The 25,313-nt window shown below is 34.1% G+C and overlaps 1 protein-coding gene across 1 annotated transcript in view; it reads left to right on the top strand.

Annotated features, from left to right (window-relative positions):
• The window catches only part of CDC73 (cell division cycle 73), an 86,244-nt gene extending 68,139 nt beyond the window's left edge, over positions 1-18,105 (top strand). The window contains exons 12-17 of the mRNA XM_080918467.1: positions 3,762-3,797; positions 4,071-4,158; positions 8,362-8,523; positions 10,396-10,496; positions 15,609-15,750; positions 16,528-18,105. Coding sequence (XP_080774593.1) covers positions 3,762-3,797; positions 4,071-4,158; positions 8,362-8,523; positions 10,396-10,496; positions 15,609-15,750; positions 16,528-16,564 — 566 coding nt within the window. The 3' untranslated portion in view covers positions 16,565-18,105. The remainder of the gene's footprint in view (positions 1-3,761; positions 3,798-4,070; positions 4,159-8,361; positions 8,524-10,395; positions 10,497-15,608; positions 15,751-16,527) is intronic.
• The last annotated feature ends 7,208 nt before the right edge of the window (positions 18,106-25,313 follow it).

Here is a 25,313-nt window from a genome sequence, read left to right as displayed (position 1 = left end):
TGACCCTCCCCAAGATTGTGTATGTTGATGATTTCCAAACTTTTATCTTCAGTTAGACATCTTTGTCCAACTTTGTGAGTTGATACTAAAAATAGTAGCTCTCACTTCTACATGAAAATAAGTTATGAGCATCTTAAAACAAATTAAACATTTTTCCTGATCTGTACCCCTCCCTCACCGAGTTCTCTCTCTTTATACTTCAGTAAGTGGAACCACTAATAACTTTTTTAAAGCTCCCAAATGTAGTAGGTATTCTTCATATCTCCTTACATATTACCTTTCCTAGTTTCTCAGATCTGTCAAATGAGATATTTTGTATCCTTCCTTCACCTGGTTCACTTCTTAGTGTCTACAATAACCTTAAGACCCACCATTTTCCATAAATTAGAGCATCTTATATTACAGCCAGCAGACCTCATGTTTTTGTTTCTGTTCTGTCCTCCCAAAGATACATGGTAGAAACTGTCATGGACACCCAAATATATATCCATTAAAATGTAAGTCACTGAATTTCATAGTAATTGCTTACACCCTTGCCACCGTACTCTTAGTTTGTAATAACACAGTAAGAAAAAAAAGCCCTTATTTAAATCACACATAAACTGAGGGCATTCATATTAGTTCTAACCGAGCTTTCTTTAGTTCTTCCTGCCCTGAAGCTCACTACATATGCCAGGCAGACTGTAAAACCAGATATTCCTGCCTCTGTCCCTACCCACTGCTGGGATTAAAGCCATGTACTAGGACATTTCCCCTAAGAAACAAGTTCTTTTAATTCCTATCTAAATCTCCCATTTTTCTTTTGCACAAGGTAAAAATCAAATCTTGCCTCTTCTGGCTTAAGAGTTATTGGGCTTGTACTTGGGGAAAAAGAAACAAACATTTCAGTATTCTTTGCATATCACACAACATGTCACCTATGTCAGATTAGTATGTTCTTCAAATGGTTGGTAGCACAAGTCTATAAGTCCCTGCTAGTGAGAAATCGGGAGGAAGATCAGGTGAATCTAAAAATTCTAGCAGGATTGAACTCACTAGGTTGAAAGCTCTTGCGAGGCAGATCTTACTGCTCTTTAATGACTATGTAAAATGCCATACCGAGTAATACTTTAAAAACTGAGTAATACTTAAAAATAAGGTGTCCAAACATATGTAACCAAGCAAATGAACAGTAACAATGTTTCTTTTGGTTTCTATTGGCTGGCATATTGACAGTTGTATTTGCTTTAGTAGTAGAAGTAGTAATGGTAGCAGCAGCAAGGCTCAGTAAATGACATAAATATATTCCGGATCAGTCTAAGGACTTGGAATACACCATTATTTAAAAATTTTTTAGGACATAGAATTGTCTCTATTCTGCAATTAAGGAAACAGACTAGTTAAAGTGAGTCACCTTACCAGTGTAATTTATTTAGGCAGTAGCAAATGTGGGTTATGAGTTAAATCATGAGATCAGACCCTTACTATTGATCACTCCACTACTTTTTATTTATTTAAAAATATACATATTAGTGTGTATTCAGTGCAGAGTAGTTTCATACTGACATTCTTGTTTCAGTTATCGAGTGCATATAGCATTGGAGCCTATTATATCCATCGACTATATATTCTCTGCCTGTCACTTTCTCCTGATTCCCCTTAGCAAATTTCTTATGATGTATAATAGGCATATAAATATATTACATGTGTGTTCATAAAATAAATCTAGGCTCTATATATGAGAGAAAACGTCCTCTTTGTCTTTCTAAATCTTAGCTTATTTTCTTACACATTATGTTATATATGTGCATGTTATATATTTGGAGATAAGAAATTATCCATGTCTTTCTTAATGTCTTTTGAGACAAGTCTTTCATCAAAGCTAGAATGCATAGATGAGCTAGATTGGCTGACCAGTGAGCTCCAGTGACCTACCTAGCTTTTAACCCCACTTCTACCCCACCAAACTGATCATTTGTGTAGGTTCTTGGTATTCAAATACAGGTCTTTGTGTTTGCACATCAGACACTTTACTCACTGAACTTTCTTCCAGCCCATGCTTGTCTGTCAGTTGAGTCTAACTCTGTTGTGTTTAGTGTACACCTAGCAGTGTTATAGCAACATCTTGTATATCTGTTTTTAATCTTTCTAATGGCTACCTTAAATCACATTTTGACATCCGTGTTTGTTTCTTTCCCCCTCAAATCCTTGCCAATATTTGTTACAGTTTTTTTTTTCTTTTCTTTTCTTCTTTTTTTTTAAGATTATACTGAGAGGGAGTGGAACAGAAGGAGGGAGAAAGAGCGTCCCCGTGGCCATTTTTTTCTTAAAGATCTCACATAGGTGATAGAGAATTGCAATGTTGTATTTATTTGAATTTTCCTAATAGCTAAGGGTATTGAACTTTTTTGTTTATTATTTGTTATTTGTACTAAGATCTTTGAGAAGTTTCTTCTTTGTTCCACATACCTATTTATTGATTAGATAATTTTGTGTGTGTGTTTAGTTTCTCAAGCTTTTTATAGACTGACAAAGGTTTCTGAGAACTGACATTGAATTTGAATTTTTCCCTTATTATTCACTATTTACTAGGTTAATTCTGTTACACAAAAGTAGTGGTTTTAGAGTTGCTAAACCACATTTCCAGGTGGAACAACTGTTATTGTGTAGATGTACTTTTTACATAGTTTCTTTTGCATCTAGTTTACAGTTTACTTGTGTTAGCATCTCATTTGGGTGCCTCTCTTCTCCCCGGGTTTTCTTGTGACTGCATTACGTCCTGCTATCACATTCTTCAGTCTATCCCGAGATCTTTCTATTCTCCTAAATGATTTTTTCTTTTTTCCCCCCTGTTGGGAGTGGGGTGGGGTGGAGTGGTAGTTTGAGACACAGTTTCTGTCTAGTTTTAACTGTCCTAGAACTATCTCTCTAGACCAGGCTGGCCTGGAACACACAGAGATGTACCTGCGTCTGCCTCCAGAGTGCTGGGATTAGAGGCTTGCAGGACCACCGCCCAGCTACTGATTTGTTACTTAACTGTTAGTGTTCATTCTTTTCTGTGAAGTGCCATGGTCCTCATAAACTGCTCTTTTTTTTGTGTTCATCATCATATCATGTAAAGTGAATTTTAAAATTAAAACAACTAGATTTTATGTGACATATAAAAAGTTTTTCATAAGATGTTATATAAATATTAAAATTGATGATACAACACTATTTCTCTTAAAGCTATATGCTAACAATAATACAACCAGAAATATTTGTGTTTCATAGTGCAACCATAATTACCATTGAGGTAATTTCCACAGTATAGATTAGATATTCAGATATAGGTGACTCATTGCCCTTTAAGGGTCTTTTTCTGACCAAACCTCACTTAAAAGTTTTAAAGAGAGAAAATAATTTAAAAACTATTTTAGATCTTTATCCCCAATACCTTTTTTTCCCCCATTCCTTGGTTTCTCTGTCGTGAATCTACTGTGGTAGATGTTCTTTCAGTACCCGGGTTTTATGTTTATATTTACAGTTAATCGATGTAATATAAAACTATTTTGTTTACCAGATTCAGACATGCATGAACATACTATATAGCACGGTTATATTGTTTCTTGTAACATGAAGTTGTTGAGTAATGCTAAAGCATCTTAATATTTGCAGAAAGCAGAGACATAAAATGTGAGACTTTTTTGTTTCACTAGACATGTCATCAGTGTTTAGGCTTCCTTTGTAAAAGTATTTTTTTTTTAATAACAATTGTAATTTTGTAATTTTTCTCTTTCTAGTGTCTCAAGCAAGACCCCCTCCAAATCAGAAGAAAGGTATGATTGTGTCTTTGATTTACTTTAAGTGGTAAATATGGATAAATTAGGTTATAAAACCAGTAGTAATATGTGTATCAGGTGTATCTGCTTGCTATTTTTGCTCGGCAGGAAATGAGTTATATGGGTTATTAAATATTTTTGCCATTATTACTATTTTAAAATAGTTTAGTATAAAAAATGAAGGTAATATTTAAAATTGCTTTAATAAGAAAGTAATATTAGTAATAATGATGATTATTTTGTTTTTAACCTTAATTTTTTTATTTACAGGGTCACGAACACCCATTATTATTATTCCTGCAGCTACCACTTCTTTAATAACTATGCTTAATGCAAAAGACCTTCTACAGGATCTGAAGTAAGAAATTTATAGGTTGGTCCATCAGTCCATCCTCCCCTCCCTCCCTCCCTCCCTCCCTCTCCCCATCCCAAGACAGTGTTTCTCTGTGTAGCCTTGGCTGTCCTAACACTTGCTCTGTAGATCAGGCTGGTTTTGCCTCTGCCTCCTGAGTACTGAGGTTTCAGGTGTGTGCCACTATTGCTGTGCTGTTGCCACCACCACTCTTTATAGTTCTTTATTTGTACTCTTATAATACAATCACTATGGAATTTTAATTTTTTTTGCTGTTATAATACAATCATGTCATTTCCTCTTTCCTTTTCTTCCTCTAAAGCCTCTATGGTACTACATTTTCTTCATTGAAATAATAATTGCTTTAAACACTATATTCTGATCATGCCTTTTCTCCCTAAACTCTTCCCAGGTCCTGCCTACCTTCTCACCCAATTTCAGGATTTCTCTCTCCCTCTCCTTCCTCTTTGGGTAACAAACTAACAAACAAACAAAATTTCACACAAAAATGGAAACCAGAATATACAAGCAAAAGACCAATGAGACAAAAATATCTAAATAAAGCAAAATGAGCCAGAAAGTGCAAAATTACCATCGTACTCCTGGCCATGGGACCTACCCTGCTGGGTGCTTGATATGCTCTGGGACACTCCACTGGAAAAAATTAATTTTTCCTATACCAGTAGGTATCATTTGCCTATAGCTTCTTGTTTAACCATGGGAGCCCATATCCACTTCCCACTCTCAGCACTGGGACCCCTTTTTTTCCTGGCTTTCACCTTTCTAGATTTTCAACTAAATTTTGGATTCCTAAGTGACCTGACCTTGTTATACTCTGTAGTTAATACTATATGCTGTTTCAATTTAAAGTATAGTATTAGGTAAATGAGGAAAAAGGGAGGGGAGAATGGAACAAAATGGGAAAAGTAGGGAAAATAGAGACTTGATGTAATATTCAGCATTTGAAAGTGGTGTGTGTGTGTGTGTGTGTGTGTGTGTGTGTGTGTGTATTTTATAAGTCCAAGAGTAACATGTATTTTTCTTAACTTTTAAATTCCTTGTTTAAGGTATAGATTGTAGTTCCTGTGAGGCTGCCTTGTACTTAATCTTGGGATTTCTTTTTTGACTCTTTGTAATTTTGGATTGGTTATTTTAAAAATACCTTCTAATTTTTATGTGGTATTCATCTTAATATGGTCTAATATAATTTGAACAGATAACAAAATATTCACTTTTCTTATTGTCCTTAATACAGAGAAGCCACACAATTAAATGGACCACACTTTTAGAATAGATTGTGTCCATTTTTTTCCTTCCCTATTCAAAACATTTTCCTCATTGCTTAATGACTCATTGCAGTTGATGTCTCTCCTACCGACTGAATCAGCTGGAAGCTTCACCATGCAGTTAATGCCTAATTGAAACCTCCTTGATACAACTATAGTACTGGTTGTAGCCCATAGTTCAAATTGGCATAAATTCTGTTTGGTTTCATGTAAAACTATGGATTCTTCTCTCTTGTAGTTATTTAGTGATAAATAAAACAGAACCTAAAACTCAACTTTATCTTCAGCATCCTAACTAAACACTGCCAACAAAATGAAGCTAATATTATAGAACTGTCACAAACATGTCATCTCTCAACATGTTTGAGAGAAGGATGGTGGGACTACATGGTTATTTAGAGTGCTTAGATGGGAAGTATTGTTCTGGCCATGGGATTCCCCAAAGTTAGAGGTTTTTTTTTTTTTTTTTTGGTTAACCTCAGCACTCAGTACCTTGGTATTCCCCTACACTGGGAGAACAAGCCTTTGCTGGACCAAGGCCTCCCCCACATTGATGCCAGAGAATGCTGTCCTCTGCTGTATATGTACCTGGAGCCGTGGGTCTCTTCATGCAAACTCATTGTTGGTGTTTTAGTGTCTGGGAGCTGTGGTGGGTTTTGTTAGTTGATAATTTTGTTCTTCTTATAGGGTTGTAGACCCTTTCAGCTCCTTCAGTCCCAAAGTTAAAGTTTTAACAGGAAATCTTGCACAAAGAAACACCCCAGAGGCTTATAAGTGTAGAGAGTAAAACTTCTAGTTACTAAATGTTCTTTCACACATACTTGTAAGGAAACTGCTTGACCTGGGCACTAATTTTTGTGAATGAAAATAGTACAATGGTAAATGTTGTTTTCTATAACTGCAGCCAATGTGAAGTGTCTTCAATGTGAAGAAATCCATTTTGTACATCTGAAATAGGAGTTCAAGAGCACAGAGACTCAGCGTTCCCTCCCTCCCTCTCCCTTCCTCCCTCCCTCTCTCCCTCCCTCCCTCCCTCTCTCTCTCTCTCTGTCTGTCTCTCTGTCTCTCTCTGTGTATGTTTGCATATTTATACATATATGTATGTTCTAACATTTAAGATAATGTTTCACACTTGCAAATTTTCTAGATACTTTCTCAGTTCCTTTTTGTTTAGAATTGTTTTCAACATTATATAAGTACAATTATATATGTTATATAAATTGTATTATATAAACACAACATTATTAAATATATTTTAAAATAGTATTTAAAGTATTGCAATTAAATTTGGCATTTTCCGTATAAGTGTGATTAAAAATAAGCAAAAATGCACAGTAGCAAGTGGTTAGCAAATGTTAAATGGATATGAAATCAGTCAGCTTAGATGGTTCAGTTCCATTGCTGGCATACAGTACTAAAACCTTTCATGACCTCAAAATTAGCATTCATTTATGAAAACTTTCAAGGAACCCTACCTGCTATTGACTTCCATAATCCTTTTTAGCCCTGAACCCTTTCACCTTTTCTACCCTTTAGAAGCACATACTCCTTCCACTGTGTGGACCAGGCTTGGTAGCAAATGCTTACTGCTGAGAACTTTATGGCCCTCCATCTACAGTTAGCTTTTCAGAGCAATGGCCACACTTAAGCAAAGCAGCATTTTTAGAAATATTATTACATCATAATTGTAAATAGAAAATGAACCCTAATGTGCACATACACACATACAAGTGTACACCTAAATTGGCCACAAATACAGTTAAAAGGCAAATTGACAACTTTTTTTTTTTTTTTTTAAAGCTCTGTCAAATTACTGGCATTGTCTTTCTCTATTTTATGCCACTGGTTTGTTGATGGATAAATAAATAATATCGAAACTAGGAGGGGAAAAAGTACGTATTCAGTGAGTCCAGGGATTGTATTTCCTAATTTATTTTGAGGGCCTAAGCTATGAAAAATAGATAATATGTTTGAATTATTTTTATTTTAAAAATCAGAGTATTTGGAAATGCTTACATAGTAGTTTTGGCAGTGTTCTGACAGAATACCTGACAGAGGTAACTTGGGCTCTTTTTGAGTAACAATAGAGAGTGTCCTTTGTCATGGTGGGAAGACACAGTGCACAGAGGATGGGATATTGTATCTGCAGGCAGGAAGCAGGGAGAACTAAATTCTGGTGTTCTGCTTACTGTTCCCAGTTTATTCAGTCTGTGCTCCAAGATTTGGGACAGTGGTGTTCATCTTCCTTTGTTCACTGTTTCTGAATTCCTCTCAGACAGATCCCAAGGAGTGCTTTCATAGAGTTCTAAGTTTAGTCAAGTTAATAGTTAACATGCTTTAACCATTATAGCCTGTAAAACGGGTTCTAGAATAGTAGCATCTCTTCACGTGTATCTTCTACTAGGAAGATACAGTAGAAAAATTGAACTACATAGAGCTGAAAATACTATTGTATGATTGTATGTAGGTGGTACTTTCTAGAACAGATTTGGTATATGCTGATTTTTCTACTTTGAAGTCTTAAAAGATACCAGAAGTTTGATGTCACTTTTCTAATTTTTCTGAAACAAAATATAAAAAATTTCAGATAAGTCGAGTCACCAGTGAACAATCCTATTCAACCACATAATCATGTTCCCTTCAAATGATCATTTGATCTGTCGTTATGTCCTCTAATTAGTAGCATTTGTGAAATCAAGTTAGTGTTAGAACTTCTGAGTGCTCACTGACTACTAATTGTTTATGTAGGTACATAGGCCACACATGAAATCTTGGTTCTTCTTCCTATACAAAATACTCTACAGCTATTAAGTTCTACACATAAAAGCAAAAAATATAGATTAAAATATTAAAATTTCAGAAATTATTTGAGAATATGTTTCCTAGTTCTTATATTGTGTACCTTTTCTCTGCTTTCTCTAAGATTTGTCCCATCAGATGAAAAGAAGAAACAGGGATGTCAACGAGAAAATGAAACACTAATACAGAGAAGAAAAGACCAGATGCAACCTGGGGGCACAGCAGTTAGTGTCACAGTACCTTACCGAGTAGTAGACCAGCCCCTAAAACTTATGCCTCAAGACTGGTGAGATATTCCCTTCCTCCCGCTCTCCCCTTTCTTCCCCTGTTCTCTGCATTCTGGTTTTGTTTCCAAGTGGTTTTGAATATTTGTGTTGTATGCATGGGTGTGATATGGTATGATTGCAGGCATCAAAGGACAGCTTGCAGGACTTGCTTTTCTTGATTTGGTAGCAAGCACCTTTACTTGATTAGTCATATTTCCTGCCCATTTTTTAAATGATATAAACAAGTATCAAACTTCATATAATGGGTTTTAAAAAGAGATTATCTTGGAAAATTTATAGATGTAATTTGGATATCAGTAATGCTGACATTTCTAGTAATATCTCTCACAACTATTATAGGGCACAAGTTGCATTTAATTTATTTAATAGTATATTGTACTATTGAAGATTCTTTTGAAAGTTTGGGTATATATTACACAGAAAGAAATATTTTTATTTGTTTAATTTTAAACTCAAAAACTTGCGAGAAGAATAAGAATTTTAAGTTTGCTGTTGTGTGTGTTTTTGTGTGTGTCTGTGTGTCTGTGTGTCTGTGTTTGTCCTCACTCTGATTTAGGTTTGAACTCACAGAAGTCCTTTTGCTTCAAGCTTCCTGAAAACTTACTATTGGCATTAAATTTCACACTTGGCCTTGAACAGCTGGTTAATTGCTTAGTTAGATGTATAAAATTTTTGTCTAAGACTGTGATTATTAATGTGTGATATGAAGATTTTTTAAACATTCCGAAGACTTTAAGAAGGGCAGCCTATCTCCATAGTAATCCTGAGGTGATTACTGTCTTTTATGGACCAGTCCTTAAACAGAACGTTTCTTGCTAGTGCCAAGATTAGTCATTGTTTTCATTCTTCCTTTATTTTCTTTTCTTGCATCTCTTCCTCCCCCTTCTCTTTAATGGACTGTTCTCTTAACCAGCTCATGTATTCTGTTTCTTCACCTAAAAATGGGCTACAGTAGTACTTATCTCACCAGAGTGTTCTGAAAATGAAATGTGTTTATTTGTAAGGTACTTAAAATAGAATTCTCACATAGTAAATGCTTTAGTAATGTTACTAATGGTAAGTAGCCATCATTGTTTTATTTTCTTTCTTTTTTATTAGATACTCTGTATTTACATTTTAGATGTTATGCCTTTATCCTGTCCTGCTCCCATCCCCCTCCTCTTCTTGTATGCTTAAACTGCTTGAGGTAGTACTCAATAAAAATTTTAATTAAATATTGTGAAAAATAATGAAAGATGAGGAGCTAAAACAAGATGTATTCCTTCTTGGAAAACTAGTTTGTATAGCTGTAAAAATGAGTATCTTTAAAAACCAAACTTACATTTAGGGTAAACAGTAGCTATCTAAAGCTTGGAAAAATTAGAAAAGTTGAGATTCTTTTATACTCTGATCCTCCGCCCCCACCCCCCAAGGAAGCAGAAGATAAAAAAAAAAAAAAAACTCTTAGATTTTCATCAAATGGCTAGAGATTTCCTATGTATAAATGTAAATACTGAATATGCATTTGAATTTCCAATAACTTCCATTTCAAACCATTTTGTTCAATTATCTACTGATTCCTATTCTAATCTGTTAGTACATTGGTTACTTAAGGGAAGAAAAAAGATTACAAAGAGAACCTGAAACAATTATGCTTGCAACTCTCTCCAGAAGGCTTAGGTAGAAGTGAGATGCATAAGTGGTGTGTGCGGCATAGGAGGCACTAAGGTTTCTATCATAAAATACACTAAAAAGTCAGCTTAATTATCTTTGTCTTACCAAGAGGACTGTTAGCAAGACTGTCATATGAATAATTCTGAGACCCTTTATTAAGGATTTGAAGTGGTTACAGCTTCTCCTTCTCTCCCCCACTTTCTCCTTTGTGCTGGTAGGGATCGAGTTGTAGCTGTTTTTGTACAAGGTCCTGCTTGGCAGTTCAAAGGTTGGCCTTGGCTTCTACCTGATGGATCACCAGTTGACATATTTGCGAAAAGTAAGATTCTCCATATATTTTTCTGCATATTCAATGTAGAATTGGTTTTTAAGAGAAAAAGCCACATGTAAGTCACCCTGCATAGAACTGTATTAAAGGATTGCCATTAAGTGACATTTTATGCTAACCTTTAACCACCTGTATTTTTAAAGCTCTTTGCACATTAATATTTTCTTTGTGTTTGTATAGAAAAATGAATGACATGTTGCCAATGTTAATAATTTTCACAGAAAAAAACAATCTATGTAAAATTTGGTTAATAAGTGATATATAGTCATAGAAATACTACAGTGAAAATCATTAATTTATACAATGTACATCATATAAGTCTGGTTGCAGTTTGAAAGAAAAGGTACAGGTATATTGAAATATTAGTGATGTAAATAACCTAAAATACTTAGCAATGTATCATAAAGCCCTCCTGACTAAATAATCATTGAAATATTTCTTCTACCTACTAGACTACATATTTTTATCAATTTACACACTTGTATGTTCAGCAGATTTAATGTATATAAAATCATTCATTCATAGGCTATTTATTGAAAGTCTCTGGGTGTGCACCATTCTTTTATTCTGAAAGGACAAAGGCGAATGAATGAATAAAGGGCTGCTCCTACTGTGGTAATTGCATTGTTGCCAAGCGGATTATCTAATAAAGACATAAAAATTAGACGTTCCAAAGAAGCAAGCACTATTAAGGATTCTCAAAAGACAAAGCAATTAACTGAGCTGAGAAAACTGAATGAAGAGGAAAGGCCAGTCTTGGTAACCATCTCAAATTGGTTAGCAGATAAATGTCCTAGTTTTTTAAGTCAGCAAAAGTCAACCTGTATAAAATTTAATTACATGATATATGCAGTTATAGTAATATCACAGTGGAAATATAGAGGGAATAGAAATGTAATGAAAGTGTTAATGAATGTAAGTTCTTGTTTTATTTTTTGTAAAATTTGCCTTGGGGACTATTTTTTAAAATGATTAGACATAAAGACTTCAAGACATAAAGACTGAATTTTCTTAGAAACTTAATGCATGTATTTCAATTGTTGAGACTATTATTCTTTCAAGGTAGATAAGGATGAAGAGTGATCAGTTATTTTCTTCTACATCTTAATTCTTTTTCTTCATTGCTGCTTTCATCCTGGTTCTTTTTTTAAAGAAATCACAAAACCAAACCATGGACTTGAACTCACACCTTCTTCCTTGCAACTAGTCTTTGAAACAATTAAATTATCTCCATGAATGTTGTGCTCAGTCTTTCAACCACTGTCGCGTGACTGTTCCACTAAGTTGTTCTTCCCATCTCCTATTATTGGATATTCTTGACCGCCTATTAGAAGTCTACACTGTTGACTCATTCCTTACTTTTAAAAATGCTTGTAGTCAAGTACTGGGCTTCATTTGACCTTGAGGGGGATTGCTTGTTTTATTTTTTATTTTTATTTTTTTTGTAGGTTTTTTTCCCTAGATGCTAGCTATACATTTTAAATTCTCATTTCTTTTTAAAATTCTGCATATCCTTTTAAGGAAATCGTAGATTTTCAGTTTCCTGTTTATTATTTATTCATTCATTTCTTTTTTTGCCTTTCAAAATCAGATTTTTTTGTGTAGCCTTGGTTGTCCTGTAAGTCATTCTAGGGTTACATTTTCAGTTTTTAATCTCTCCCCATTTTAAAAAATTATGTCTTTTAACTCAATATTGTGGCATTATCTTACTAACTTCCTGATAAATACTTGTAATATTCTGTTTGCATATGACAGTTTATTACAAATGACATCAATAAATTGTCTTAACCTAAATTTTTTATTCCTAGTGTATTTTTTTTTTAGTGATCTACCTAAGCCAGAAACTTAGGACTATATTATCGTTTTGCTCTTAGTGTTTGTCTTTGTGTCATTTGTGTTGAAGAATTAAGATACATTTACAAAAAGCAGCTTAGGAGGAAATATGTTTATTTTACCTTACAACTTCAGGTTCATCATTGTGGGGAGGTTATGGCAGAGCCTTTATTTAACTAGCCATATCATATTACACAGCCAAAAGCAGAGAGAAATAAATGCATTCATGCTTAATTTCCTTGCTTACTTGTACTCACCACAGGTTTTCCACTCCTAGTTTAGCCATGTTGCCTAGGGAATGGTGCTGCCCCTAGTGGGCTGGCTTATGACATCAGTTAACTTAATAATAAAGTCGGTCAATAGACATGTTTACATGCCAGTGCTGTAGAAATCTCTCATTAAGACCCTTCTGAGGTGATTCTAGTTTGCTTCAAGTTGATAAATTATGTATCACAGTGCTTTTCTCAAGTTTTACCAGCTCTACCCTTTTCCACATCATAGTGCACAAAGTAGACAGTTTAATTACTTGTGTAACATAAGAGAAACCTGAGAGGTTTGGCAGGCATTTTCATGGGCTGTAGTAAAGAGTAACTTAACTTACTATTGCATAATTATGATACAATCAAAATTCAGCAAGATACCAGACTTGTTAATATATGAATTGAGTTATATAGTTTCCAAATAAAATGTTTCAAAAGTACAATGAATTTTAATTTGTAGCTGGAAATACATTACATTTGAATAGTTGAGTAGTTACATTTTTGATTAAAATTTTGTCGTCCCCCCCAGTTTTGGAATGCTGGGATTTAATTCTTGATTTTTTGCATTTTAAGATAAACATTATATATTTAGTTCTCAAGATTTTTAAAAGTTTTAATTTTTTTAATGTATATTGGTATTTTGCCTACATTTGTGTATGTGCACCAATGTGTGCTTTCTGCCCTTGGCAGCCAGATGAGGGCAAAGGATTTTCTAGAGGTAGAGTTTACAGATGTTTATGAGTTGCCATTTTGGTTCTGGGAATAGAACCCAGGTCCTTTAGATGAGCAGCCAGTGTCTCCACTCTCTCTCCAGTCCCATTCCTCAAAAAAAAAAAAAAAAAAAAAAAAGATAGTTTCTTCAAATTCTTGCTGGTTACTATTACATTCTTAAAATCTCTATAATATCTCACTGTCACAAACTAGCCACTATTGTGTCTGTTATTTAAAAGGAGGAATATTTTGTTCCATGGTGAAAATGTTGGCAGAATATATGTTTCCCTAAAGATGTGCTGTTTTGATGCATATGAAGCCTTTTCACTCATTGTGTCACTATATAACTTCCTTTGTTTTTACTTGAAGAAGCTTAGGAACCTTTGGTTTTTCTGAGTCACAAATATATCTTATAGAAATATGCTGCCATATTTGCTTTGTATTAATGGTATCTCCAGTAAAATGCTCTGTCTTCTGAAGGAATCATTTTATTTAATATAACTTAATATATATTTAGTGGGAATGTATGTACGTGTTCAGGTGGGTGTACACAGTACATGCAAATGAGTTTATAGGTGGAGGCTAGGTATTTGCTATTAGATATTTTACTCCTTACTTTCATGTTGTTACTGTTGTTGTTTGGGTTGTTTTGTTTTAAATTGTGTATGTGTGTTGGGGTGTGTATATTTTGTATGTATGTGTATGGAGAGACAAAGGATTGGTATGTGTGTATGTTCCCACAAAGTCTTAGACTCAACAAAAGCTCTTCCAGAGTAGAGGTCCTTCCTGTCTCCCACTGAGGCTCTGGGATCAGACTCAGTTGGTAGGCCTGCACAGTAGTGACTCTGACTTCTGAGACTTCAAGGCAGGCCCACTTCTTTCTCAGACACAAGGTTCTCCTTCCAACAACCTAATTTAGTTCATCCTCATCTTTAGACTGGGGCCAGTGACCTTCAGGAATCTGACTGTCTCTGTCCCCCAGCATTGGGGCTGGAGACACAAAGTACTAAGCCTGAATTTTTATCTGACTGTGGACTCTTGTGACAAACACTGTACTAACTCAGCCATCTCAGCAGCCCCTTCATATGTAGTTTAAGTAGCAATTTAGAGCAAAACAGTTAACAGATTAGAAAAACAAAGAATGTAATATGCAGATCGAAAAGTATTTTAAAATGTTAATTTATATTTAATGTAATAATTTTATAATTTTAAAAATCCTCAAAAATTGTTTATTTACATGACACATTTGAATACAGGTGTTTCAAATGTATAACAGAATCCCTTAATGAATTCTTTTAGTTAAGTTTGCATATAATAAATTTATCTTTTAGAGGAAGTAGCTTTAAAATATTATTTATTGTCCTTTCCATCTGCTCATTTGAACTTCCTTTGATGACTTGAACCTTGATTAATCATTAATGTCACAAGCCAGTGTGTGAGCTAGACATGGTGTCTCATGCCTGTATTCCTGGCATTTGAGAGACTGAGGTAGGAAGATTGTTGTGAATTTGGAGTGGGATTGGGCTACATAAATGAGATGCTATGTCAAGAAAAAAAACAATATGCTCACTTTCACTGTTTGGATATTGCCTATATTTATATATGTTCTGTGAGACTGGAGAGTGTATATTGGTCACTGTCATACTCTTTCCATATAGAATAGCTCACCTTATATGTAACTATTGTATTTAACTAGATTTTAGCTATGTTTATCACACTTTTTTTCTTTCTTTTTTTAAAAAACTAAATTGTATTAGTTTGCCTTTTTATTGCTATGACAGAACACCATGGCCACCATGACAGTGGGGAAGAAAGGGTTTATTTAACTTTTATGTTCTCATTGGAGTTCAGTTTAGAGAGGCAGAAACTGAGCTGGAGCAGAGATAGGAACCATGGAGGAAAGCTGTTTCTTGGCTGTGTAGGGATAGCACTGCCCACATTGGACTGGCTCCCCTCATATCAGTCCGTTAATCAAGAGAAAGCTCCCACAGATTTGCCTCTGGGCTAGTCTGATTGATTTTTCAATTAATGTTCCTTCTTCCTGGATTACCTAAGCCCATGTCATGGTAACAAAAAAATCCCATTAGTTTCACTCCCCTAGTAATATCACAAACGTTTTGGCTGTTTCAGAGATCACTGGTTACAATGCTAGTGTAGTTTCAGTTGGTAGTAGAAAAACTGGAATTTTAGTTTGCTTTAGTATTTGTGTTTATATATATTTTCTTTCAATAAGGATTTCCATAATTTTGTCAATAGTTTTAATAAGAATGCTGTTTCCCCCACTCTCTTCCCTATATAGTTAAAGCCTTCCATCTCAAGTATGATGAAGTTCGTCTAGATCCAAATGTTCAAAAATGGGATGTAACAGTATTAGAACTCAGCTATCATAAACGTCATTTGGATAGACCAGTTTTCTTACGTTTCTGGGAAACATTGGATAGGTAATTATGACTCTAAAATATACTCACATGGCTTCATTATAGTGATTTTTTAATTTAAAATCTTTAATGTTATGAGCTATATTCTGTAATTTCTTGCTTTGAACATTATCTGATTTGATGCCAACATAATAACTGATTGACTTTTATATATATGTAAATGTAGAAAAAGTTTAGAACCGGTTAGAAGGCACAGTAAACTCTGAGAGGAAAACGATTGTATGATATTGCTTTCATGAACTGTTTTATCTTCTGAACTTCATATTCTATCTGCTCAGAGAGCCTGGTGTTAGGTGATCCTTGAGCTTTGCAGAATAAAGCTTATGAATGGAATTTAACTTTTATATTTATTTGAATTACTATTACTTTTATTTGAATTACTAGTATAGAGTTCTTTCTAACAACTGTTCTGTAGTTTATAAATAAAAGAACAACAAATTATTATAATTAATATTATGGAGTCAGTTGCTGTGTGTATTGTTCCCTGAGAACTATAGCTTGCTTGATTTCTGAAAGTCATTAGGTAACTTTATACCTGTAAGTGATAGTGTGTAAGGACAAATGTACATTCAGTAAGCTGCTAGGCTATAGAATTTAATGAAAACTATGCTTCTTTTGCTTATTTTCAGAAGTTACAGACTCAAGTTTACAGTTGTTTAATAAAACAGTATTTTTGTTTCTTAGTGATTTTAAGTTATACAAAAGAATCTTCACATGTAATATTTAAAAAAATTTTGAAGTTTGTGTTGTCATCATAACCCATTGTATTTTTTTCCCCAGATACATGGTGAAGCACAAATCCCACTTGAGATTCTGAATCATTTAACTCCTCCTTTTCTGAAAACTTGGATTAAGAAGCATGGATACAGCTTGATCTACAGACTGAAAGCAAGCTTTATGAACTCATCAAGGACTTGTAAATGAAGAAGGACACAGAGTCTTTTATAAGACCTTGTTTGATGCTGTGTGCTTCAAAGGGGCAATGCCTCCCATCCATACAAGCAAACTTTTTTGGCTTACAACTATTTTTTTAATATTAGCCTTCTAGTCTGTAATGGAAATTGTATATTTTGATAGAAGTTTTTTCTCTATTGGTTAAATTAGCATTACTTAAAATTTGTTTCTTTAGAAATAAATACAGGTTATAAATGTGTGTATATTTAGGAGTTATTAGGCTCTTCCAGCCATCTTGCTTCTGATTTTCATTGCTCTATGGTTCCTTTTACTGGAAAATACTGTCATGATGGTATTAAATTTTAGACTCTAGACCTTTAAAACCCTGTCAAAGGGAAGTAACTATTAAATCAGTTGAAAGTCAGCTTGTGTGTATACGATGTCTGTACTAACTCATGTTTAAAAAGGAGTAATGAAAAATCAAGAACAAGTCTTTGGTTTCAGTCAAACTGTTCAGCCTTTTCAAGATTTCTTTTGTAAATGAATACATTTAATGAATGTACATTCTCTTTGTTGACTTTGATGATTTTAAACTTAAAGTGATATATTTCTATCTGGGATATGTTTCCACTTGAAAGAAATCGCACAAAAAAAAAAAAAAAAACCAACAAAGATTAAAGTGAAATCGACTGTAGTGATTTTTACTTGGGAAGCTGAAGTATGATTTGGGGATGAGTATGTGTCAGCGTAGTTACAGTGTAACTTGAACCTCTTCTAAGTGTGACTTTGATTTTTACTTTATATGAGATAAGATTTTGAGTCTTCTATTTGTACACATTTCAACTTGGGACTTCTTATCTTCCATTATCCCTAAATATTGATAAATCCCCAGGCACCAAAGAACACATTTGCTTACGTGTCTGAACAGAAACAAGATAAAAACACTGGTATTTTTATGTGTGTGTGTTCAATGTGGTATAAAATATAAAACCTATATATTTTAACTTAGTAAAATATTTTACTATTCCTCTACTTTAGACAGAGTGTTGCATCCAAGCTGCAGTGAATGGCCATGTTCCTTGAGTCCTGGTTTGTCTTTTACTACTTATGGAATGTTTATTCCTGAAAACTGATTTGTCATTAGAGCTGTTTGACCATCCCACCTTGTATCTTGTTTTCTTCAGTGACTCTTTTAGGTTATCAAATTGGAGGAGCACAGTAAAACATTTAGCTCTTGCTTTAATTCAGGTCAATTTATTTACTTAGTAATTTTATTTACTTAGTAAATAAGTAAATTAGAACTTAGATATGGTAAAGATGAGAAACAATTATTTATTTTATTAACTTGCAACAAAAGTTCATTATGAGTAAAAATGGAAAGTTATTTATTCAATAAAATTTGGGGGGGGGGGCTCTCCAAAAGAAAAGCAGCTAATGTTTTAAAAGACTTCAGTACTTTTGTAGTCCAATAGGTTTTGTCCACAATTTCCCCTTCCTTTTTGATGATAAAAGAAAACTACTTTGTTCACAGAATTTCTCATATAAATCTATTCTTAAATTATGTATTGAATAAACTTTCTCCATAATGAAATAGTCAACGACTCAAACCTGTAATACTTTAATGTAAGATTACTTGGTAGGACTACTGCAGAGGACATGAACTACCACCCTTCCATAAAGATGTTTGGTATTCTTAATAACTGAATTTTAATTGATAGCAGAGTGTGGTTAAAATTAGTATCTACTTTGGACACAGTTTGTTTTAAATTTGCTTTGTGTATTCTAGTCAAAGGCTTCTGGACATAGTCTTTAACATCAGTAAAGCTAGCATCATGTTACATGTATCTTGAAATCAGATCCTTTGTGTGTACTAGCATTTCTTGTTTTATTTTTAATATTTACAATTTTTTTTTCTAGATAGCAAGGTAATGAGTTTCATGGCAGCATTTTGAGAGGCCCATGTCACCTTATTTCATTCTTTTCCTGTCCCCAGTTCTCTTGCCATCACATTTATCTATCTTTTTCTCTTTCTACCTCACCTTTTCTTAGTAGCTCTTTTCCCTTCTGTATCATAGTCTTTGTTTAATTACTTATACACAGATATGGACGTAAATTTAAAAAATTTAATCTGAACATTTTGTTTATTCGGCATAAGTTTGTTAAATGTTTAAAACTGTATTTTGTCTTTATTTGATTCTACAATTTGAGAATACAGAATTATAGGGCATGAGAAGAAATAGATAATATAATGATACACAAGTTTTTTTGTTTGTTTAATAATTTACTAATACACATTAATAAGTTTAGCTTTCCATAAGTTATTAATGGGGGTACTCCTGCCAGGTTTACTTAAAGGAAGGTTCTCTGTTTTATATATAATCTCCTAAGTAACAGTAAGAAAAATCATGTCGTTTTTAAACAGAAGCTCACTATTTGGAGACAGTTAAAAAATATTAATTTTCAAAAGTTTTCCAGCAATCTTTTTTGAGAAAGAGGTAAGCTCCACCTGTTTACATTGTTACTGGAAGCAGTGCCAGCATTATGGTTGTTTTCTCCCCTTTTCGTCTGTGTTTGTTTGTGTGTGTGTGTGTGTGTGTGTGTTGTTTGAGGCCACTCTTTGCACTAGACCATCTCTTACATTGGTGATATTGGCCTATATCCCCAAATGACAAATCTTATTTATTTAAGGAGTATTTCGCTGTTTAATATTTAAACAACATTTAATATATTTCATTATTAATTAGTATTATAGCTTATGGTTTGTTTCCTGTTTGCTTATTGCTTTACTAAATAGTTTTTAGGAGAGGCAGAATGGCAGCTTATACAGAAATAAGTAATTCATGGTGACAAAAGCCTCAAGTCTTTTAAGTTCAAGGAACTATTATTTTCTTTGCTATGCAGAGTAGGATTCAATTTAATTATGAAAAGAAAGGCTTGGTATGAGTTAGTTAACACACAGTTTTTACCTAAAGATGATACGCTACCTAATAAGCATTGAAGAGACTTTTACCAAAATAAAAATTTCTGTGACTCTTTACAAAGTAACGACAGTGTTCTTTTTTTTGGAAAGTGTGCAGGGATTATTTATTACACTGATGAGCTATGCAAGGTTTTTTTTGACATTCTACAGTATCTTACAATATATAATGCAGTAACTACTGAAGCTGCTCAAAATTAGGTTAGAATGTGGCTTTAAACTCTGTTGACTATTGTTTGTTTTATTGTCTTGTTGACTTGAGAATAAACCCAGAGCTGTCTACATTCGAGGCAAGCGCTTGTACCACTGACCTACACTCTGAGTTGTGGAATTATTTAGATGCAGAATCATAACAAAACTATACAAGTTATTTTTTTTTTTTTTTTTTTTTTTTTTTGCTTTTAGTCCCCTACCCCAGGGAAATTTCTTAAAGCATGAGTGTGAATGCTCATACATGTATGCTGTGAGTGTGAACGTTCATGCATATATGGCATGAGTGTGAGTGCTCATGCATGTACACACATACAAATCAGAAAAATTGCCATTCTGTCGAGTTAAATTCTTGTAGAATATTGAGGGGAAAAAAAAAGATAAAAATTGTATAAAATAATTTTAAACTGAAAAACTGATAGTGTTTTTTAAATAAATGAAACTTAAATTATATTCACTGTGAAATTACTGAACTGAATATTCATTATCTACTTGTGTTTTATTTTCACATGGCAATTCTCTAATTTCATAGTAAAATGGATAATTGACTAACCTTGACTTAGAGAATTTGATTAGGGATTTAAATAGATCCTAAATGTTCTGGCATATTCCTGGCTGTGTTTAGAAGTATGCGTTGGTTTTAACATAGTTTCTGCACTAACATGTTGGTAGAACAGCTAATGAAAAATTGAGCATGTACAATAGTTGTGTACATAATTTTTTAATAAGTACACAATAGGTTAATTATGCTTTCAGATCATTGATGTGTTTGGGATTGTGTATTCGGAACTTCATAAGAGTATCTCGGAAGTTATAAATTGCTACATACTGAAATATGGTAAGCATTTTTATATGAATAAAGTTTGTGGACTACAACTAATTTTGTGCCAAAATTAAAAAGATGGGATTATAATATGTCAAAATTAAGCAAACGTTCTTTCTAAGTATTTCGTATGCTGTTAAATTTTGTTTCTTTTTAAATGTAAGTAAAGCTACTTAGCCTCCAACTTGGGTTAGACTTCTGAATAGGTCATCTTATTTCCTTCCATGGTAGTATCCACTGTAACTGCTTAGTCATTAACTAGTGCTGTTTGTGAAGCAGAGCAGTTCCTGAATAGAGCTTACTTTGAGGCCTCTGTTGTCTGATGAAATGTTCTCATTCTCATTTCATTTGGGAGCTTTTTAAATTGTGGGCTTTATTTTACAAACAACAATTCGTAGTTAAAAATCTTGGGAATATATCTACCATCCCTTAATTCCCCCCCAAAAGACTCCAAACAAAAGTGTGTGTGTGTGTGTGTGTGTGTGTGTGTGTGTGTGTGTGTACACCTGTGTGTGCGTGCACGAGTATACACGTGTGTGCACACACCCAATGTAGAAGTATTTGGAGTTTGGGATGTTTATCTTCATGTAAAATGATTCAGTGAGATTTGTCAGGCTTAGTATTTCTGTTCAGAAAATAAAGATGTTTACTTTTTTGGAACCAATGAGTTAAATCCTGTTAGTCTCTTTTTTTTCAGTTCATAAGCTAAGTAATTTCTAGAATTCTTCATAAAGGCAGCAGGTTTTATGGCCTTTATGAAGGCCAAAATTTTATGTCAAATTTCTTATTATTGTAATCAGTATTAAAACTATGTCTCAGTATTTTACATATAAATATCCCGATTTTAACATAAATTTCAAAACTACATTCTCATATAATCAGATAATTAACTTGATGTGACAATTTTCTAATAAAGAGCTTAATGGGCCATATTTTAAATTTAATTTTTGTTTTCTTCATAAATGCTCAATAAATGTGAACTTCTGTTTCCCTTGGTCATCTGCTTTTAGATCTATGTCTTTGTAACTAAAACAAGAAGTGAATGTGGTATTGGGTTATTAATTTTTTAAGGCTCAGAGGTGCACCTATTAATAATAAATAGCATATTGTTAGGTAAGCTTTTGTTCTTTACCATTTTCCAAAATATTTTTTTTATTAACTTAAGTGTATAATGTTTAACCTTTAGGGTGAATTAAAAAGCAAAATAGCATTCTTTTTAAATGACCATAGAAAACTTAGCTCTGAAGTTTGTCTAATGGGTAATTGAAAAACCTTTGCCTCAGAATTTATAGTTTGTATTTCATCGTTATTTGAAGAATACTGAACTTATGTGCATAGAGCTGAGGTCACACACTGAAGCTAACACATTTGAGAGATTCTGTTACAACGTTTTGCTATTTTATTTATTGGACTCTGCTTCCTTTGCCAATGAATTCCTAGGAGAGAACACATGGTTATGTGTTCTTAGAGAACTGCCTTTCTTGAAGTGCCAGTGTGAGGAATAAATGTAATGATGCCTTTTTTTTTTTAAGTTGTTGGACAGTATACATGTTCTTTGTAATGGAGCAGTTTGAAAGTTTTATCAGGACTGATCACTGAAAGATATAAAAGTGAGCCTCATGGCTTTTCAGCACCATATTTCTGGTTTGAAATGCTTTATTTTTAGGTGTATTTTTATTTTATAATGAATAACCCATTACAGAAACAAATGTAGAATCACAGATAAATTGACCTTTAACGTAGTTTAGTAATAAAGCAAGTTGATGTTGCGCTTTGAAGAGAAGTTATTTGAGAATTTTTACTTTAAGGAGAAATATAGTAGGATGAATTTGGGAGCTAGGTAGACTTCTAATACAAATGTAGTGTAAAGAATCAAAGTTAGTTTGATTCTTTCATTCTTGTATTTGGTTGATTGATTTGTGTGGAATTAGAAACAGGCCAAGAAATCAGATTCATTTGCTAGGATGGCATGAGTTGACAGCAGGTAGAATCCAAGTTGTGCAAAGAATGAACCATGGAGAAGAGAAGGTGGCACTTCTCTATGCTCAAAGCTTCTGTAAAGTTGAGCTTGAGAGGAGAAAAGAGGACATTGAATGGAATGTGTAAAATCAAGGTTTTCGTGAAGTGCCAGTTCCAAAGTCATTTTTTAAAGAAGCGCATGAGAGCTGACTGCTGGGTGCTAGACAAAAAAAAAGGCCTCCTTGAAGATACTGACGGTAGGCACAGATTCTGTGTTCTGGAGAACTTCTTGACTTCTCTGAGCTGCATGTTTATTCAATTTGTTCTCGACTTGGAATAAGAACTTAAGATGACCCCAGCCTCCTTCTTTGACAGTGAGGTTAGTTAAATGCTATTCTGCTTCTTACTTAAATCTTCCTGTGTTTCTTTTGTTGTTTGCATGAAGTGGTTGGTGTGTCTTATGTTTTTGGTGGCCAGGTTTTTTTCCTTCATCTTATTTTTCCTCACTTTCCTACCAGTTTCTTGATGATGCAGCTACAGCCCAGCATTATTCCATTTTCTTCCCAGAAGTGACCTTACCTTTTCTTGATAGAGGAAACAGAAGCCATGGACTTTATGATACTGTATTGCTTAAGCCTTGAGTACACATGCGAGCATCTTTTCTCCCTATTGGTCTGGTGTCCAACTCAATAGGGACTTGTATTTGTCTACAACTTTTTGCATTATTGCAAGATTTGCCATCTTTTGTCTCTTGCATATATATCTTTTTTTTTTTTAAAAGATTTATTTATTTATTTATTTTACATATGAGGACACTGTAGCTGTCCTCAGACACCAGAAGAGGGCATCAGATTCCCTTACAGATGGTTGTGAGCCACCATGAAGTTGCTGGGAAGTGAACTCAGGACCTCTGGAAAAGCAGTCAGTGCTTTTAACTGCTGAGCCTTCTCTCTAGCCCCTACGTATTTATCTTGTCACCCTGTAATAATAAACTTTTGCACACATTTGTTGGCATCGTTTGTCTTAAACACCAATGGTGTTCTGGGAGAAGGCTTGACTACTTTCACCCACTTGCCTCTATCTGCCAGTGATCTTTCATCATCACTAGTCAAGTGGCGTTGGCACTAAGCATAAGTTTACAGTCTGTTGGGTCTGTGTCAAGTTGGGGCTCTAAGCTCTTAGGGTTTTTCTTTCAAAGTTCATGGACTTAGAGGAAAACTTGTGGTGTCCACATTGTGCTGCCAAGGTGTACTGGAAATGCTTGGAGAAGGCAAGTTTTTAAATAGTGGGAGAACAGGAGATTTTGTTATGTCATCGGCAACCTTCTGGTTAACCGGCCATCAGCCCACAAAATAGAGGTAATTCACTTCTTGTCCATGATTATTACTGATTAGAATATTTCATGGTATGATATGTGCCAAAGTTGGGAACCAGTAGACAAAGGGAAGTAGACAAAGCCCTTGTTGGTTAAGATGGAGGACAGTTTGAATTTTCAATCATTGTCTGAGAAAATTTATAGGCTTGGCTTTCTATAGAGCAAAATGAAACCACTAAGATGTTAGCCAAGAAAGGAGTGGTTGGTACCAGATTAATAATTTACTAAGAAAGCAAATCTTGAAAGATACATAAAGATTACAACCTCTAGGAGACAAATCCAGAATATTTAGTGAGGCTAAGAACCAGTAAATGCAAGATGTACTGGGCACAACATGTAAATATTAGAGAAAATTTCCTACAGTTGAAAACTTTGTTTCCAGAAAAGATAGGTTTAGGCAAATGCTTCATTTGAATATTTATTGTTTAGTTTTTGCCAGTGACAAGTACTGTGCAAATCAACAAAAACTAGCCACACTCCCTCTGGGAGGGAAGAGATTTTAAACAATTGTTTTCTATGGTCACAAATGATGCATTAAGCAATGAAGCAGAGGAAATACTATTTTGGAATACAATGGTAGTAGAGGCAACCATTATATGGCACTAAGGATCAAACCCAGAGCCTTGTATAGTCAAGGCAAGTGCTTTGCCATTGAGCTATATTGTGCCCAAAGTTAACTTTTATATGGAAAGCCAGAGCAAACTGACATTTGTTCAATAAGTGAAGAAGTTACTCTTGTGAATATATGGGAAGAAAGTACTCCAGATAGTTCCAAAGACATCAGCTAGGATCATATTTGCTATTTTAAGGACAGACAAATAGGCCTCTGGGCTTAGTGAGGCAGCAGTGAGTAAGGTTCTGTCCTGTCTCAGTGGACTAAGCCATTGGCCTTGGCTTTAACACAGGAGCTTTTATGGAGGGTTGGGGGAGGAATGGTATTTAAGTGATTTTTAAGAGTCACTCTGGTTAGAGAATAGGCCATCTTTAGTTAAAAAGGGAAACTCCAGGAAGCCTAGATCTTTACTGCAATATTTTAAGCAAGGAATAAAAATATAGGCTACTGTGATATTGGTGGAAAAGTGAGAAATGGCTAGGTTTTGGAGCAAAATTGAAAGTACAGAGATTAGTTGTAGTATATAAGACAGTACAGTCAGCAACACTCCAACATTCTTGTTTTCTTTTTGTGTGAGGAACTGAAAAAATATTCTTCCTAAATAAAGTGGTCGTGATTATAAAAGTATGGAATTTGGGAATGGTAGCTGAGAGGATCAGTATACTTTTGAAATACTTGAAATGCCCATTAACCGTGCAAAAGAGGTGTAAAAAAG

Source organism: Micromys minutus (assembly GCF_963924665.1).
Source record: "Micromys minutus genome assembly, chromosome: 6".
In the NCBI taxonomy this organism is placed as follows: Eukaryota; Metazoa; Chordata; class Mammalia; order Rodentia; family Muridae; genus Micromys; species Micromys minutus.
This window is presented reverse-complemented; position numbering and strand designations above follow the sequence as displayed.